Here is a 19,961-nt window from a genome sequence, read left to right on the forward strand (position 1 = left end):
GTGAGGTCGGCGACCTGCCCAGGGTCTGAGGTCTAAGAAGGCAGAAAACGAGAGCAAGGGAGTCCAGCTCCTACAGTGTTCTCACATATTTGCTGCACCCTGGTTTTGAGCTTTAAAAATAGGGCTAAAAAGAATGTCAAGTATGAAGTAAATACCATCAAAAACCAGTTCTTCTTAGCATTTTGGTTGGTTGGTCTCTGGGTAGGTCAGGATACCAGACAGCCATTAGTGTGGCCTTCACTTTCTCAGTAATGGGATTTTTGTCACATCAGCCATCTCCCTGGTAGTGGTATCATGATAGTTCCCTGTGGTGTAGGATATTGGCAATTTCAGTTGCCCTGTATTGCTTGTATTAGGTTTTTCACTTTGCTCTTGAAACTTGGTCTCCAGCTAAGTTTACAGGTGAAAAACTTTAACCAGAGGGAGTCCCTCCCAGTGGGCTGACATTTCCAAAGCCCTTGGGGTAAAAAGGACTAGCCGTGTTTCTTGAAGCATAAACATGGTCTGTTTATTACCAGTGCAATGCACACAAAGCCCTGGGCCATCCAGAACTTAAACACTAGTTTTTATGACACTAATGTTGCTGGAGCCCCGGTTCTGCCTGCTGCGTGCACTGACAGCCTGCTTTTTATCTGTCGACAGGCCTGCAGCAAAAGACCCACTTCAGAGAGTGGTTCAGTGCCTCCTTACGTGTTCAGGGAAGAGAACCTAAAACCTAGCTAGGAAAAAAAAAAAAAAATAAAATAAAAAAAAAAAAAAAATAAAACCTAGCTAGGGCCAGCTTGCCTCAATAAATAATTAAAAAATTATTTAATTAGTTAAATAATTTCTGTGCCATTTACCTTGAGATCTTCTTAAACTGTATGAAATTCCCTTGTATTAAGTGTGTTAGTATTTGTAATCTGACAAAGATTCACATTATTACACTTTTATTCATGCAATTAAAGAAGCATCTTCCTATTAATTGTGCTGTATTGATGCTGAAGAAGACGATCCTTGAGGAGGATTATAGGTATGATGTAGGTTTTGGGTTTTGGTCCTGTAATCAACTGCACAGGCAAACCTTGTGATGCCTGTAAAGCCTTGGGAATTTTAATGTCATCTAGAAATGATAACTAGAGTTTGTTTTGGCACATTTTGTACTTTAATTATTTTCACTGCTATCTAGTGTTTGTTCAATGACTTGGTCATTGTCAATTCAATAGAAGAGTTTAATGGTGAATTTAGTTACCATGGACTAGTGGTCCTCAAATTGCCTGTAGTGAAAGACTAACCTGTGTTTTATTTTTTATGTTTGTTTGATTTCCAGTGCATTGTGGACTAAATCCTCTTGCAAAAAACAAGACAGTGGGGTAGTGGGACACCTGGCTGGCTCAGTCATAGAGCCTGTGAGTTTAAGCCCCGTGTTGGGTGCAGAGCTTACTTAAATTAAAAAAAAAAAAAAAAAAAAAAAAAGGTAGTCCGGTAGCAACACATCCATTGCTGGCAGCTAACGGGTTCACAGATCACTATTGGAGTAACTGTCATCGATTTTGCTTTGCTTCTTGTTTGCCTGAACCAAGGTTTTTCATATGCTAATTAGTCATCATTTCATGCTGCACATTTAATTCCATGGCTTAAACACAATTTTCTAATTTCCCTGTTCATTTTTTTTTTTTGGCCTAATACAGAGTTCAGAGCCAATGCAGGGAATTTTTCATTTCTTTAGAAGTTATATTTGAGATAATTACTTAAAATTTGGTTCAAGATATCTTTATGGCTTGCTTTATTCCAAAATGTATTGTGACACACTGTCTCCTGAATTCTTTTTTAGAACTCACAAATAGAGAGGATTGAGTCCTTTAGGAAAGTATTCAAATAAAAATTATATTCCCTACCAAAAAAAAATTAACATATAATATTTAGGTAAGGAACAGATTTTCCAGGCTCTTTTCTTCCAATCGCAGTGCTAAAATTCTAATGACTTCACATCATGGACAGTATAATACACTACCATATACTTCCTTCAAAATGTACATTTCACCTCCCCCCAGAATTATTCTTGAAATATGTATTTCTGTGTGGTCTGTTAAGAGACTAACACTGCCTTTCCCTGGACTTTTTTCTTTTCAATTCTGATCAAAGTACAGCTGGAAAGGAATTTGCCAGAACATTAATGGAACACACATCACATATTGGAGCTTAGCTTATTTTATGCCTAAGCACCTCTTGAACAATGGAAAAGCTGCAGAAAATTAAAAACAGCTAGCCACATGTGGGCAGCAGGAGCTGCTTCACTGGTGCTTTTAATCGCAGGACTTTTTTTTCTCTCAGCAATTTCTTTTTTTTTTTTTTTTAAGATTTTATTTATTTATTCATAGACACAGAGAGAGAGGGGCAGGGACACAGGCAGAGGGAGAAGCAGGCTCCGTGCAGGGAGCCCGATGTGGGACTCGATCCCGGGTCTCCAGGATCACACCCCAGGCTGCAGGCAGCACCAAACCACTGCACGACCGGGGCTGTCCTCTCAGCAATTTCTTAAGCCATTTAATTCATCATTTATTTTAAGCACCCACATGCTTAACTGTAAGCGTGACCTGGCAAGATCTGTGTTCATCTTCAGTCTGTGCTATAGGGACAATCCCTGTGGTGAATTGGAAGTAGTGCTGACGGGGACCCTGTGGCTCAGGTACTCAGTGTACTTTCATGAAGACAGGGTTAGGGGAACTTGGTGCACTTTTTTCCCATTGTGTCAAGCAACCTTCAGGTACATGACCTTTTCCAAATAATAGAGACCTTAGGTTTAAGATAACCAAGAGGATGAGCAAGGTCTAACAGGTAATCCATGTACACATACATAACATGATCAAAATTAGACTAACTTTTATTACAAATGCTTATCAGTAAAGGCCTGAATTAGGGTATCCAAGATACTGGCTCTAGTTTGTACTGTAACCTGATCTTGCTTCTTATAACTTACATACCAAAAGGACACTGCTACTATTCATGCTTCGATTTTGAGCTGGTTTCCAGCATTAACATGAGGTCACGTTCTATCCTAGTTCTGACCTCCATTCTCCTGTGACCAGTAGGGAAGTGTCTGAAGTGTACATTGGGCAGAATAAACCAAGTTTATAAATAAGTCAAAGTTTATCAAATATAATTGAGATGAGGGATAAAAAGTACTGGCCAACATATGCTGAGCACTCCTGGCCAGGCACTGAGCTGCTTGCTTCACATGTGTTACCTGGGGTAGATGTCATCAAGAGAACGTCTGTCTGGCCTGCACAAGGTTTGAACCAATGACTTTGTTTTTATTAAGACAACAGTTGGAGATTCTTCCTAAGACCCTTTTCCAGCACAGCATCCTCTGTCATCCTTTTATGACTCATCATGATGACTGTTACTTATGTAATTTAAGGAATACATACATAACATTATTTCTTCAACTGTACAGTCTATGCAAATACCATAACTCAGTTACCAAAAATGAATAATAGTAATTCTAATACCTACTTTGCTTCCACATTCTGGCCTCAATAGTCATTTTGACTAAGACCTAAAACTATAAAACTCCTAGAAGACATAGGAAAGCTTCAAGACGCTGGGTTTGGCAATGGTTTCTTGGATGTGACACCAAGGCAATAAAAGAAAAAATAATTAGGCTTTATCAAAATGAAAAACTTTTTTGCATCAAAGGACATTAATAACAGTAAAAGGCAGCCCATGGAATGGGAGAAAGTATCTGCAAATCACATATCTGATAAGGGGTTAATACCTAGAATATATACACAACTCCCACAAGTCAACAGAAAAATAAGTAACCTGATTTAAAAAGGGGTGAAGGACAAGAATGGACATTTGTCTAAAGAAGATAAGGGCACCTGGGTGGTTCAGTCAGTTAAGTGTCTGCCTTTGGTTCAGGTCAGGATCCTGGGGTCCTGAGATTGAGCCCCGAGTTGGGCTCCCAGGTCAGTGAGGAGCCTGCCTCTTCCTCTCTCTCTCTCTCTCTCTCTCTCTCTCTCTCTCTGCCTCCCTGCCTCCACTCATGCTCGTGTTCTCTCTCTCTCGAATGAATGAATGAATGAATGAATGAATGAATAAATAAATAAAATCTTTTAAAAAAGAGAAAGAAAGAAACGGGGCACCTGGGTGGCTCAGTTAAGTGTCTGACTCTTGATTTTGGCTCAGTTTGTGATTTCATGTTCATAATATCGAGTCTCACATCAGGGCTCCACATTGAGTGTGGAGCCTGCTTGAGATTCTCTCTCCTTCTGTCCCTTACCCCTTAAAAAATTAAAGAAAGAGAGGGGAGGGAGGGAGGGAAAAGAAAAGAAAAAAGAAAGAGGAAGAAAGGAAAAAGAAGATAAACAGATACCCAGTAACCACATGAAAAGATGCTTAACAGCACTAATCACTAGAGAAATGCAAATCAAAACCACAATGAGATACCACCTTACACCATTAGTACGGCTATTTTCCAAAGAACAAAAATTAAGAAATGTTGGTAAGGATGTGAAGAAATTGGAATCCTTGTGGCATCACTATAGAGAATAGTATAGTACTTCTCTCAAAAAGCTAAAACTAGAATTACCCTGTGATCCAGAAATTCCACTTCTGGGTATTTGCCTAAAAGAATTGAAAGAAGGGACTGGCACAGGTATTTGTACAGCCATGTTCAATAACAGCATTAGCCACAACAGCCAAAGGTAGAAGCATCCCTTTTGTCCAGTGACAAATGAATGGATAAACAAAATATGGTATATACATACAATAAAATATGATTCAGCCTTAAAAAGGAAGGAGATTCTGACCCACACTACAACATGGATGAACCTTGAGGACATTACACTAAGTGAAATAAACAAAAGGAAAAATGTTGTATGATTCCACTCTTTTGAGGTACCCAGAATAGTCAAACTCATACATAGAGTACATAGTGGTTGCCAGGAGCTGGTGGGAGACAAGGATGGAGACTTGTTTAATGGATAGAGAATATTAGTTTGGGAAGATGAAAAAGTTCTGGAGATGGGTGTTGGTGAGAGTTACAGAACAGCGAGAATGCACTTAATGCCATAGAACTATATGCTTTAAACCACTGTATGGTTTAAATGGTGACTTTTATTAGATATTTTTTACCACAACTTTTTAAAAATAATCAGTTTTTTAAATAAGGGATACATGCAAATCCTCACTACTAATCAAGTCATCTTGTGCCAGCTAAATATCCACCAGATATTGCCAAAAGAGTAATGTTCAACTCCTGGTACTAAAAATGAAATGCCTAAACTTTTAACTATGCATTGTATAAACAGAGCGGTCAGTGCTAAGTGATATATTTTAACAAAAGTAGAATTAACATAAAATATCCATCTATTAGATACACAACAAAGCATGTGTTTTTTATCTGTATTCAACTTATTCATTGACTAGTGTTCATTTTATTGGGGATCAGAATATGGAAACAATATTTAAAGAATAATTGCATTTTGAATTTCTTATTTGCATAGTCCCATCTTAATTAAGATTGCTGCTGCATCCTAAATTAAAAACACATTTATTTTAGTTTTAAAATCTACAGTACAAAAAAAAGCTTTATTTTTAAATATCTAGTTTCTGCCCCTCTAGATCGCATAAAGAAATCTAATAAAAAAAGAACTTACCAAAGAACAGTGATTGGTCCTTGACAAGTGTATGCAAGGAACCAGGGCAGACACCTGATACATTGTAAAATTTTAATCAGCTTAAACATTTACTCAGACTTATTTTTTTCTTTTGTAGCAGAACTTTCCCTTAGCAATTTCTAAGAAGTGAAAAGTCCATCTTTAAGGTTCAGAGGGCTTGCTTTTTCAGTTTTATTTAAAGCCTCAATATTCATCATTAGATAACAATGTTTTTCTGACTTTTCTTGTCATGGTGTCGTGATGACAGTTGAATTGGAGGTCATGAGACCTGTAGCTTGGGAACAGTGGTCAGATCCAATAAAACAAAGTTTGCAGCTCTTTTGTTTCCTTGGAGAAAAGATTCTGAATCATTTTGAGATTAAATTTTGAAAGTACAAAAGGTGAACTTAGGTCTCAGTGGAAATTTAAACATTTAAAGCATTCTTTTAAGATTTTAACATATCGCTCACTTTACTGTGGAACAAAATAAGTATAGTAAGTATCCTTTATGGCCTGGATATTCTTTTTATACCTTTTGGAATACTGTCGTTTCAGAAGTACTGATATTTAGATCTTAGACTTTTGTCGTTGTTGTTACTCTAGCCACTGGGATCCCAACATCTAGATAGGATGTAAGATTGTTTGAGGGGTTGTTTCTAAGGCACATAAAAAACACTGGCAAAATGTAAATAAGAGTTTAGCCATTTCTCCCTTTTTACCAGAATTTATCTTCAGATTAAGTAATGTTAATAATCACTGTATTTCATTTGGGTTATTCCTATGTTACAGTGGGATCTGTGGTTTTCTGGGTAGCAAAGTCACACTGAAATATGAAAAGAGCTAATAAGATGAGAGTATCAGTATTCAAGGCTGAAGTCAATTAGACAAGGTCTAGAAATATAGGAGAAACATTTTCAAACATAATTGATACCACATTCATGCTTCTGGATTGTTTTTCAGATTATTAACACTGACTACTCAAATGCATCATAGCTATCATATCAGTCAGTGGGGGCTGGACTGGTAAAATAGCTTGCCAGGTTAGAATTTATGTGCGAGGAAATATATTTATTTATCATATATAAATGTATATATTCAAGTATGTGATTCCACTTCATATGCCAATTATTAACAGCCAAGGAATATTTCTCCCTGTGTGAAAATTGACCCAGAGATAAATATCCTCATTTCCAAAAAATGTGCAAAGTTAAAGGAACACAAATAACTTAAAACTACATCGTTTAAAGCAATGGTTAGTGGACCATGACCCTCCACTTCATGTCAGAGGATCACTGAGGAGGCAGCTTGGCTCAAGGCCTTTTGGGGGCAGAAGTCAGCCTGGAACACAGGTGTCAAGACTCTCCGAAAAGTCCCTTTCTTCCACTTCTGTTTGAATGAAATTGAGTACAGTAGTCTCCCCTTATACATAGGGGATGCATTCCCAGACCCCCAGGGGATGCCTGAAACCATGAATAGTACCCAACACTGTGTATACTGTTTTTTCCTTTATACACCAATCACTGTAAAGTTCAGTTTATAAATTAAGCACAGTAAGAGATTAACTATAGTAATAAAATAGGGCAGTTCAAACAATGTAGTATAATAAAAGTTATGTGAAAGTAGTCTTTCACTCTCAAAGTATCTTACCATCCTATACTTGCCCTCCTTTGACTTGTAGTGTTAATAGTGAGGATACAGTGCCTACGTGATGACATGAAGTGAGGTGAACGTTATAGGCATGTGATATAGCGTTGACCGTATGTCAGAGAAGGGTCATCTGCTTCAGGACCACGGACGCTCACGGGTCACTGAAAACGCAGAATAATAAACCATGGCTAAGGGGGCTACTAGGTAGCGATCTTTAAAAAGTCAAGTCTTTTTATTGTCAATGCTGACAGTAATAATTACTTAAAAGCTGAAATCAGTGACAAAAAGGAAAAGCGAGCTCAGAGAGAGTGCCCACATGAGCAAGCACAGTTCATTGCACACCCACACACATATTCACAGTCTCAGCTAGCCTTGAGAGTCTCACCCCGCATGAGTAAAGCCACAAGGAATTTCCATTCACCCATTACACAAATATTTATTGAGTAACTAGTATGTGCCAAACTTCATATTTCTTGCTGCTAAATAGCCTCTGAGTTCTCAGGTCATTTATTTTAAGAAGGGAAAATACAGTGTGCTATTCTTAAACCCAAATACATCAACAAAAGAACTGACTTTAATTCTCGTAATGAATTCGAGAGTTGCGTTGGGGAGTGGAAGTGATAAAGGAAGATGTTTTTTCCTTAAAATAAGGCTGGTAATAGTTAAGTCCATGTAGCCATAATCAGATTTGTTAGAATAGTAATATCTCTTTCCGGTGAATGAATCCTTAAAATCTATCTAAAGTAGACTGTTAGTGGAAATGGGTCATTAGGTTGTTGAGAAAAGCTATCAGAGCCTTCTGCAGGTAACTTCCTTTGTTAATACACAACTCCAAATTGAGGTCTGGTGGTTGCTTGTTTGGCCTTGGTAACAAATTAGCTTCTTGCTTTAGGTGTGAGGGTGCACCATCAGTGAAATGAGTCGATATAATCAAAATACATTCTTCAGATGCCCTCTCACTGTGAGAAATGGGGGAAGTGGTTAAGGAGAGCACTATTCAGGCCTGGACACAGGGACATAAGCTGGAAAGCACATTTAAAAACATGTACTTGGAGTGCACCTCCAGGAAATAGGAGCTTTCTTACAAAATGTTACCAGGCCTGGGGTGTGCTATAGAGGCTGATCAGACCCTGCAACAAAGGCTAAATATCACATTTGAATTCAGCAGGATCATTACTGTGATTCCTACAGCAGGAGAACCTTACAAGTATTATGTATTGTTTTGATCATTTTTACAAGAGTCTTGGACTTTTCTTCTGCCAAAACAGGGTGGTTCTGACCATATTTCTAAGAAAACACTACTAGGGTGGAGTCAACCTAACCTTATTTAGCTTGAGCTTTTCATTGCTGTTGGGGCAAAGACTAATTGGCTCCATCGAGGTAACGCATGTTATTCCAACATCTGGGTCTCAGACATAATAGTATATCTTTCTTTTGTTTCTTTTCTAGTCAACTTAAAAAAAAATGAGGTCATTCCCTTCTAATTCTGGCTTTTCTAATTTTATGTCGTTGAGTTCACAGACTTGTTCCCTTTCTGCCTTTTCCACCAGTTTACTCCAGTATCCCCAGCAGTTCCTGAATTCTTGAAAACTCCTCCTACGGATCAGCCCCCCACCAGGTCCACAGCTCCTGTTCTCCCCACCAACACTGTGTCCTCAGCAAAGCCTGGGCCAGCACTGGTAAAGGTGAGTTCCCTGCACACATGCTGGTTTGAGGTCTCTACTGGTGGTTTGTCTGTGGCCCTGTACGTGGAACACAGAGGCACAAGTCTGCATTGCCCCAGCCTGGCTTTTGGTCTGAAGCCTTGAAAACAAAACCACAGGCAGACTTGCTCAATCACGCCTTAGTATTGGAAACTACCACCTTCAACAAATGCCCTATTGTTCTGTAGTCATGGAAGAACCGTGCAAAATTTGGTCTCCATGCAACTCCTGGAGCCATGCAAAAAGGCTTTAGGATACATTTTATCAGCAATCCCCAATTCTGCTACCATCCAGGCTGCCAAGATGAGAGGAACACTGGGAGGACAGTAAGATAGAGCTGCTTTAGCACAGCATTTGGGAGTCATGAGCCTCACAAACAGATCTCTTTAATGGTAACATAATTTTGGATTTTATACACAAGGTCAGTCTCAGTGGTATTCCAGATATATTACATGACAGGTTAAAGGCTTCAGACAAGCAGCTGTGTTTTTGATTTAGCAGATTTGCCCTTTTGAAGCTTGGTTTGCTCTTCAGATAAGCTGCAGATTGGTGGCACTGGTCCCTACTTTTTACTTGGTGCAAATAATTCAGTGAATCAACACTACAGAAGATCAAACTTTCAAATATGTAGTATACATGTAAAGTTGTTTTTTTTTTTTTTTTAAGTGTATTTAGAACTGCTAAATAAAGGGCAGGGGCATGGATAGACAGAGGAATAATGTCATCATCTCAGATACAGCTTTTGCCAAACAAAGAAGAACACTGATTTCAAACTTTTAGAAGTGTAAAGGGGCTGTAGAGAGCTAGCCAACCCTCCCAGCACCTTCCAGATGAGGAAGTGAGGGCAGAAGAAGCCACAAGGCCAGGCAGGGTCCAGGCTCCTTCCTGCAGGGCAGGTGAGCCTTCTTTTTGCCTCCCCAGGAACACAGGGCAGCTCCGTTAGCCTGGTGCAGGTTCCTCACTTCCATCCACCCTCTAGCACTGTTCTGGCCTCCACTCTCCTGCACACAAGGCTCTGCTTCTCCTCCAGCCTCTCTGTGTCTGTGCGGCCCAGTGTCTGTGGCTCTGGGGCACATTAAGTGTATCTCACCATCTTCCATCATGTAGTACTGGAGCCAGAAATTCCAGAGTGTGGCATGTGGCAGCTGAGCTAATAACATCAGCTCTCCTCCTCTGCTCTATCCCCAGACGTGTGGCACGGATGGCACAGAGACAGTTTGGATGGTGACCCATCTCTCCTCTCCAAATTTCTCCCCTCACTCGTGTCTCCTTCCTTTGACTCTAGGGCAGGAGGCACTGTTTGAGAATGTGAGATTCAGAGGCCAGATCGGAGATCCTAGGACTGTGCTACAGGGGAAAAGTCAGATACACAGTAGGAAACAGCCCACAGTTCTGTGGATTTTTCTGTGACGAAAGCTGTTCCCCACCCTCACGTTGTGAGAGAACATGCCAATGAATAGGTAATAGCAGATTTAGCCTGAGACATCCTGGTTACTGTGTGTCTGTCCCCCTCCCTCTTTCCATAGGTGCCTTCCTGATCAGCCGAGTCAATGGTTTCATCATTACATAACAGTTAGGGTACAACCTCCATAACCCAGACTCCATCCATTGTAACCGCTTTGAAAGATCAGGGATAAAAATCTGTTAGTAACAGCACAATAAGCAAATGACAGTGAATTGATTAATAATGTGAGATTGCAGTATTTGATATACATTTTCCTTAGAAATACATAACTTGAGGGGCAGGCACCTGGGGGGCTCTGTCACTTAAGTGACTCTTGATTTTGGCTCAGGCCATGATCTTAGGGTCATGAGATCGAGCCCTGCATCAAGGTCTGCAGTGGGCATGGAGCCTTCTTAAGATTCTCTCTCTCCATCTCTCTCTCTCTGCCCCTCCCCACCCCCCTCTAAAAAAAGGCTTAAAAAAAAGAATACGTAACTTTATAGTCTGTTCTATTCCATTAGAAGTGTGTCTACATGTGACACCTCAAGTGACTGCTTGTTGAAACCCAATAGATAATGCTGAGCTGAATATTGTTCTCTGGCTCTGAGGGAACAAAGCAGCAGGAGAAGGTCAGTTCTTAGGAGCCAGACATCTTGGTCAGAGGAAGCGTACACACTTCTCTGGCTCTGGAAATGTATTTAATACTGTCACTTTCCCAAGCAGCCGCCCCAGGTTCTGGGGTGCACCACCTCTGTATTTCAGATCATTTGGGCACCCAGTGACATAGGCCGCTTGTGATGGCATCCCTTAAAATGTTCTTCTCTTTCTCAAAAATAGCAAAGCCATCCCAAGAATCCTAATGACAAACACCGCAGCAAAAAGTGCAAAGAGCCCAAGCCCCGCGTTAAGAAGCTAAAGTACCACCAGTACATTCCTCCCGACCAGAAAGGTGAGAAGAGCGAGCCGCAGATGGACTCCAACTACGCCCGCCTGCTCCAGCAGCAGCAGTTGTTTCTACAGCTCCAGATCCTGAGCCAGCAGCAGCAGCATTACAACTACCAGACCATCCTGCCGGCACCACTTAAGTACGGGCTGGGGGCTTGTACCGTGGTCTTCTGATGAGGACCACTGGTGTCTAAAGGTTGGATGTTGTGATTTATTGGTGTTGAGTGTCATCAAAGTGTAGCATACAGGGGACTACCTGGGTCCCAGTGAAAACAGCCTGCGTTCTGGTCCAGTTTCTGTCCTCAGAAATACATTCCGGACCTTTCAAGTTAGAAGTGACTTTTCACAATTACTCCCCAGGGAAGATTTGCATATTATTCACCCAGATAGCATCAGGTGCTATGAGAAAAGCATAAAAAGTGTGCAGCCTGTTATAAACAGTTTAAAAAAAAAAAAAAACAAAAAAGGGATCCCTGGGTCCCTGTTTAACCCGCTCAGCGGTTTAGCGCCACCTTCAGCCCAGGGTGTGATCCTGGAGTCCCCAGATCAAGTCCCACATCGGGCTCTCTGCATGGAGCCTGCTTCTCCCTCTGCCTGTGTCTCTGCCTCTCTCTGTGTCTCTCATGAATAAATAAATCTTCAAAAAAATTAATTAATTAAAAAAAAAAAACAGGCAGACAAGTTTAGAAGCTGGAGTGGTCAAGGAAAGCTTTATGAAAAAGTGGGATATTTATATGGGAAAGAGCCTGAAAGAAGGGAAGGGCCCTTTCAAACATAGGAGAATGATCCTGGTGCAAGGACAGAGGAAGGAGTGGGCGATGACTATTTGTTGGATGATGAGAAAAATAGCCCGAATAAAGAATGTGATTAGCTTTTGAGAAAAGTAGAAGACAAAAGTGAGTAGAACCACTGTCTGGAGGAGCTTGCAGATGAGCAGCCTTGAATCTTGATGTGGTAGGTGATTCAGAAGGCTGTTGTGGTGAAATCAAAGCACGAGAAAGAAATGTTTGCTGCTGGTAATGAAGGGGAGTCTGGAAACAGGAAAGACAATTTTCAGAACAAAGTAGATGTGAGAAGATGAAAGGGTGTTGATAACGGAAAGGAAGGAACAGATGAGAGATTTTTCAAAGACAACTAAGGTCTCGGCGACCAACAACTGTGGAGAGGGAACATGTTTCCTGAGTCTGAGTCCAGTTGGGAGGGACAGAAGGAAGTGAATTCCAACAGCTTCCAAGACTGAATCTATAGCAAGGCATCCATAGCAAATTTTAGTGATGTGCTAAAGGAAATTTTGAGATAGCCATCCTTAGTATGCATTTTCTGGAAGCATAACATAAAAATGCAGACTTGTCCTTCATTTCCCTCAGTTTTTAGCAGAAAGGGATATTTGCATTCAACTCAAACTCTTAAAAAAAGATGCAAAATTTCATTAAAATAAAAAATATTTTTGGTGACCAAGCCACCCAATTTATAATCTGTAGAAACTTGACTCCTGCTTTCTACACATATGCTTAAGCATTCCTCCCTAGGGAGCCCTATTTTCTAGGAATAGAAAAGGAGTAAGACCCACTAAAAAGCCCCTCTGTTAAGAAACTTCTTCTCATATGCTAACAATTATCAATTCCACTTTTTTCTCTTAAGACCCTGATATCTCGAAGAAGATTAGACCTATTAGTCATTCAGACCTTACTGTGAAGTACTTAAATCTAAAACATCGGGGCACAGTGATGAAGAAAGAATTTGTGTTGCATGTTATTATTTTAAGAGCAAGCAGGCCTGAGTGAGATGTTGACATTGGAAGGGAACCAGGGAAGACCAAAGAGAATTGGAAAAGTATCAGAGGCAAACTGCCGCCGCTTTACAGCTTTGTCTGGGCCTGAGGGAGGCATCCTCCCCTGCCTCTGCCCTCAGGCAGCAGGCACCAGGGATGCGAGCTCGAACCCTCGCTCCCATCTGTGTGCTCCTTATGATGCTCTGAGCAGCGCAGGCAGCAGGGATGCGAGCGCGAACCCTGGCTCCCATCCGTGTACTCCTTACGATATATCGAGCAGCACACTCAACACATGACATTGTCCTCCTCCTCCTCCAGTAACTCCAGGAAGAGCTGAAATTACTGACCCTACTCCAGGCAAGAAAACCTGTTAAACTGAAAATCCCATAAAAGGATTTTTGTGTGTGTGCTATCTGTGAAATAGTCTTTTCGATAATGAAAGAAATGGACTGTTGGGGCAGGTCTGTAGATGGGAGGAGGATATCTGAGGTGTTGGGTAGCTGGTCTCTAAGAGTACCTTCTCTTTCCACTAAGACTACAGTCCCCCTCTCCTCCATAAACATTCCCAATAATGCAGCAGCCATGCCACCCACCCAAGGAAAGCATCACATGAAAAGAACAAGGAGGAAAGGTAGCTTATTGTCGTGTATTAGTTCACCACACAAAGACTGAGCATCACTTGTGTTTAATGTCCACGTCCTGAAAGTGGAGACATTATTTTCTAATACAGCGTTTCTTCTAACCAAAATTCTGGAAGAGGAAACAATGTGGAGGTCCTGTAGTCTCGTAGCACCCCCGGCAGTGGGATTCTACTTGATAACACAAGAATCCTGCCACCTTGGGAAGAGCAGCAACCGTAGGAGACGGGGCTGTGGTCACAGCGTGGCCACACCCTGCTGGAGGGCCCTGGAAGGTTCCTTTGTATTTCTGAACTTGTGTTTCTGTCATCACATTCATCAAGGTCCCCCACACACACCACCTTTTCTTTCTCCATCAATTTGGGGAGGAAACAGATCAACTTGTTATTTCAAAGGCTGAAGTAAACACTGAACTGTTAATCATAGTAACAAGTAGGATATTGTAGAATCTCAACCAAAAATACTGTATGAATAGAATAATAAATTTACATTGTGCCTTCTCAGGGAGATAATATTGTTCACAAGAGAGCCAAAGTTGGTTGGGAGGAATCTTGCACTTTTTATTTAAGCACAGACACACATGTAGTACATAGGTAATTATGCAGTACATCTGTGGTATTAAAATTTCCCTGGGAGGTTGGTGAGGAAAAAAAAAAAATCTAAAAAAGCTCCTTGTAGGGAAAGTAATGAAAATAAGGTTGAAAAATACTGACTTACATTAAGTGTTTTCATAATTCTAATGTAAGATTTTAAAACTGAATTTTTAGAAAGGAAAAAAATGATACATAAGACATATGTCATTCCATCCAAACTTCAAGTATCTCAAATACTTAAAGTATTTAACTGCCACAAAATTTAGGCAGATTTTAAAAGTGCCCAAAATGGACGTCAAGAGTTAGCTGTTATCAGGGCCGGAAATGGCTTCAAACATGATCTTCTGAAAACTCACTTGACAAAGCTCATCTAACTGGGGACCTCTCCCCATAAGCAACATCGGCTCAGGTTCCTGTTTCCGTTAGGAATTTGTTCCTGTTTGAATTCCGTTAGGAATTCAAAGTCTCCTCGCTTCAGCACCAAGGTTTATATAACAATAAAGCCTGGTGCTCTGATGGAATTGGCTCTACAGTATCAACCGTCAGGTGGACCTTGCTCTAATAGAGATCAGCCACCCAGAAGAGGAAATGCCATTGTTACCAAGAGTATCATAGAGGCAAGAAGTTAGGGATCTGGTTTTGATATGGAAAGGAGTTTAGGGAAATGAGTAATACAGTACAACAAATTCACCAACATTTTTTAAAGAACATTTTTATTTTATTTTATTTTTAAAGATTTTATTTATTCATGATACACATAGAGAAAGAGAGAGGCAGAGACACAGGCAGAGGGAGAAGCAGGCTCCATGCCGGGAGTCCAACCTGGGACTCAATCCCAGGACTCCGGGATCACACCCTGGGCCAAAGGCAGGCGCCAAACCGCTGAGCCACCCACGGATCCCTTAAGAACCTTTTTAAATGACATATAGGTTATGGAGAAGCCCATAAATCATAACTTGATTATGATCACAAATTGATGCCAAAGTAAACATAACTCTATAACCACCACCTAAATCAAGAAATAGAACATCATCAGTACCTCCAAAAAGCCCCCTTGCTTCCCCTCTCAGTGACTACCTGACTTCTATCCCATAGATTAGTTTTGCCTGCTTTTGAACAGTATATAAAGGCAATCTTACAGTATGCATACATGTTTGGCTTCTTTTGCTCAACATTGTGTTTGTGAGGTGCATCTTTACTGGTACAGATAGTAGCAGTGAATTTTTACTCCTGTTTGGTGTTCTGTAATTGATCCACCCATCATCATCTTGGTGGAGAGTTGGGTTGTTTTCAGTTGGGGCTAGTATGAATACTGCCCTAATAAACATTCTCACCTGTGTCTCTTGATTCACATATGTATATCTTTGTCATGTGTCTTTCTAGGAATGCCACTGGATCAAAAGATAGGTGAAAGTTTTCTTTAGTAGTTAGCCTAAAACAGTTCTCCAAAGTGGTCATGCCAACTCATACTTCCCCTTGTGATTGAGAGCTTTGGATGCCTGGGTACTTGATATCCACAGTCTTATTCATCATACTGCAGTTCTGCTGAGTATACAGTGCTATTTTGTTGTGCTTTTCTTCGTTTTCCTCATATCTATTGAGGCTAAGTACTTGTTCACATGTTTATTGATCAAGTGGATATACTTTCTTGTGATAGGCTTGCTCAGGATTTTCCCATTGTCCCATTGGGTTTTGTCTTCTTCTTACTGATTTGTAAGGCTTTTTTGTATATTCTAGATATGAGGCCTTGTCAGAAATACGTATTATAAGTATCTTCTCCTGTGGCTTGACTTCACTCTTAAAGGTGTCCATCTTAGTGCGTTTTGTGTACTGTTTAAGAAATCTTTGCCTACCCAAGGGACATGAAGATACTATCCTAAGCTTTCTAAGCTTTATTGTTTTCATAATTCACATTTAAGCTTTTGAGATGGTGTGAGGTAGGGGTCAGTCAAGGGCCCTATTTTTTTCCTGTATGAATATCCAGTGTGGCCAAGCACCATTTATTGTAAGGACCACCCTTTTCCTACTTTTTCCTTTCCCTTGTGATAACTCAAGAAGCTATCTCTGTGAGGGTCTGTTTCTGGGTTTTCTGTTTTCTTCCATTTGTTGTTCTGCCCTTGTACTAGCACACAATCTTAGTAACTGACTTTGTAATGAATTTTGATATCTGGTGGTATGACTCTTCCAGCCTTGTTTGCTTTGCTTTGCTTCTCACCCTTGTTGGTTCTTTGTATTTCCATATAAAACTGAGAATCACCTTCAAAATTCCTACCAAGGAGGCAGATAAACAAAACTCGCAGGGATTTTTTTTACTGAGATCTTATTTGATTGCAATCTTCATAATACTGAGTCTTCCAATCCCTGACCGTGGTGGCATTTCTTCTCTTCATGGGTTAACAGTCAAACTGTTAGCAGAAACAACGTCAAATTCAGAAATTATTTCATTATAAACTCTCACTTTCTTGTTCTTTTGAAGGCCACTCAACGACAAAAATAGCAACACTGGGAATTCAGCTCTGAACAATACCACACCGAACACACCAAGACAGAATACATCTGCTCCTGTGAGGAAACCAGGACCTCTGCCTTCTAGCTTGGATGACTTAAAGGTGATAATTCCAAGTAGAGTTTACTCACCCACAGGTACCACAGAAATGTAAATGATTTGCCACATTTGTCTAGTAATGAGTAGGTAAGCTTTCAGTAGATTTTTAACTTTACCAACATTAGATAACCTCTACGGAGGTACCTTCTGTTTATGTCCATTAAATTTCTTTCAAAATGTCCAATAATGATTCTCATTCCTTGAACATATAGCATGTGTAGGCATCAAACCAGTTCTGACTATAGAGGCAGATTTTTTTCCTCCCTGCTCATTGCCAAGTGTGGGAGAAGCAGGAAAATGTAACAGTCAAGTATCTGATCTCCAAGGCCAGCCTGTGTGTGGGTTTCCACACCAGCGCAGCCTTCGGTTATCCATGGTGGCTCAAACCACAATGAGTCAACCTCTCTCTGCCCCCGTCTCCTCTGTGAAATAGGAATAAAAATACTAATAATAATACCCACACCTACCTTGAAGGTCAATTAAAAGAATAAAGCATTTCCAGCAGTGTCTGGCACATGGTAAACTCAGTGAATGTACCGATTATCATCATGATTGCTGGTTTTAAATCCTTAGACATAACAGGAATTACCCTGTAAAAGCCCTTGTTTTATCACTGGCCTTTGTAGTGCTCAGGGTCTGTAGCCGTGCGTGTCTACGTGGGTTAGGGAGAAAAACTGTCCACTTGCCTGTGTGTGGTAATAGGGAGCTGACGGAGGTAGGCTAAGTGTCCCATAGATTTGTCAGAAGTTGCAATGCCAGAAGAGATGTGACTTGTTTGTACTTCCAGGTATCAGAACTGAAGACAGAACTGAAGTTAAGGGGTCTTCCAGTGTCGGGCACCAAACCAGACCTCATCGAACGCCTGAAACCCTACCAGGAAATAAACAGTAGTGGCGTTGCTGCCGGCAGTGTCCTGGCTGTGCCAGCATCTGCTATCGTCACCAATAACCCAGAAGTCACCGTGGCATTGCCGGTAACAACACTACACAACTCTGTGACAAGCTCGGGCTCCTCTTTCAAGGCCGAATTGCCACCCACTGGCACCAGCAACATTGAGAACGTCAATTCCCCTCTGCCCATCTCACCATCCCCCTCTGAACAGTCCAGCCTCGGTACTGAGGACACAAACATGGCAGACACTTTCACTGAAATTATGACCATGATGTCTCCAGCACAGTTCCTGTGCTCGTCCCCGCTGAGAGTGACGGGCAGTGAAGACAGCCCAAGCCCCACCAGCAGCACGCTGTCAAGTCTGGAACTGGACGCAGCTGAGAAGGACCGCAAGCTCCAGGAGAAGGAGAAGCAGATCGAGGAGCTCAAGAGGAAACTGGAACAAGAGCAGAAGCTTGTGGAAGTTCTGAAAATGCAGCTTGAAGTTGAAAAGCGAGGGCAGAGGCAGCCGCCACCGCCGCCACCCCTAGAACCCCAGGCCGGCACCCCAGCCTCTTCCGCCACCAAGTCAGATCAGAAACATGGCAGCGTTGGTTCCTCCGTCAAGGATGAGACCTCACTCAGCGACTGCTCCAGCTCCAGGCAGCCTGGCCCAGGAGCCAGCCATTCTGTAGGCCCGCCCATCTCAACAGGGGGCCAGACCCTTGTTGCCAAAAAGGCTGTGGTGATCAAGCAGGAGGTCCCTGGGGCCCAGGCGGAGCAGCAGAGCATCGTCCCGCAGTTTTACGTGAGTTCCCAGGGACAGCCGCCGCCTACCGTTGTCACTCCGCCTCAGGCTTTACTGACCACACAAACTGCTCAGCTGCTGCTGCCACTGTCCATCCAGGGCTCCGGCGTCACCTCAGTGCAGCTCCCTGTAGGCAGCCTCAAACTCCAGGTGTGAAGTGTGTCTTCTAACTCCTTTGCCTTACAGCCTGCTGAGAGCTGAGACTTGCCTAATGCTTCCTCACGAATGCATCCACACCGGGCTTCAGAGTGGCAGATGTGTGCGGGGCGTAGGATAGAATTCAGAAATGTTCCTAGCTGGCCATTTTTTGATGGTAAAGACAGGGGTGCTTTCTACTTTCCATACCTTTTATCTTTAGTGAACACAGTATCACACATGCAAACATTTTTAAATACCAGTTACAGGATCATGAAAAAGGTCAGTGTCACCGTGTACTTTTTGTGTGCAAGTCACAGCATCAAGTATTTTGTTTTTTTTTTTAATTTCTTAATTTATTTACGTAATCTCTATACCCAGTGTGGGCTTGAATTCATGATCCCAAGATCAAGAGTCGCATGCTCCTGACTGAACCAGCCAGGCATCCCATCCATGTACTTTAACTGGCTTACTCCCTTTAGCCGTCCCTTCTCCCAGAAGATCTAAGTGATAACATCCATACTGAGATAGGGAAACTGGGGCCACAAGCTGGGTAATTCTGACTGCAGAGTTTTCACTTTTACACCCACTCCTGTATGGTGCCTCCTAAATGTAATTCTTGAAAGACACCAGTGAGGTGAAGATGCCAAAGGCACATTGGGCAGCTAAGGGAAATGTGTCCACAACCCTAGGAGTGAGGATGTTGCCAAGACAGGTGATGAAACTCTGGTAGGCATGAAATCTCCTTTAATGCCTCCATAACCTGTATATTGACCTTAAGTTATTTTATGGAATGCATTTTGATAGGTTTCAGCAAAGTGTGAGGGCCCCAGTAAACAGAAACTGTTTGTGGCAGTGTTCCTCAACTTTGATGCCCCGGACACTCTTAATGGCAGAAAGGAGTGATCCTATTCCCCTGGGGTTAGGAAGCATGACCTGAAGGCCCTTCGCATGTGCAGAAATTCTGATTCCCCTATTGAACCTTTACAGTGTCTGTGAAATCGAAAGTCTACTCTACTCTGTAAGATAGATCTTCTCGACCTTTGTTTTCCAACCAAATGTTCCAGTAAAGTTGATGTTGTCAGATCAAGAACTGGGTTTTATCCTGGGCCTGTGTGTGCTCCAGCACGTGGCTGACTGCCCCCAGAGGGAGCACATCC

At 41.6% G+C, this 19,961-nt stretch overlaps 1 protein-coding gene across 12 annotated transcripts in view; it reads left to right on the plus strand.

Moving 5' to 3' along the window:
- The window catches only part of MRTFB (myocardin related transcription factor B), a 210,451-nt gene that overhangs the window by 153,559 nt on the left and 36,931 nt on the right, over positions 1 to 19,961 (plus strand). For 9 of the 12 annotated variants that reach the window (XM_072835848.1, XM_072835858.1, XM_072835846.1 and 6 more), the window contains 4 exons: positions 8,840 to 8,974; positions 11,274 to 11,521; positions 16,860 to 16,992; positions 17,776 to 18,816. In XM_072835848.1, the coding sequence (XP_072691949.1) occupies positions 8,840 to 8,974; positions 11,274 to 11,521; positions 16,860 to 16,992; positions 17,776 to 18,816 (1,557 nt within the window). The remainder of the gene's footprint in view (positions 1 to 8,839; positions 8,975 to 11,273; positions 11,522 to 16,859; positions 16,993 to 17,775; positions 18,817 to 19,961) is intronic. The other 3 variants (XM_072835855.1, XM_072835856.1, XM_072835857.1) reach the window with 1 other exon arrangement.

The sequence above is a fragment of the Canis lupus genome, chromosome 8, assembly GCF_048164855.1.
Source record: "Canis lupus baileyi chromosome 8, mCanLup2.hap1, whole genome shotgun sequence".
NCBI lineage: Eukaryota > Metazoa > Chordata > Mammalia > Carnivora > Canidae > Canis > Canis lupus.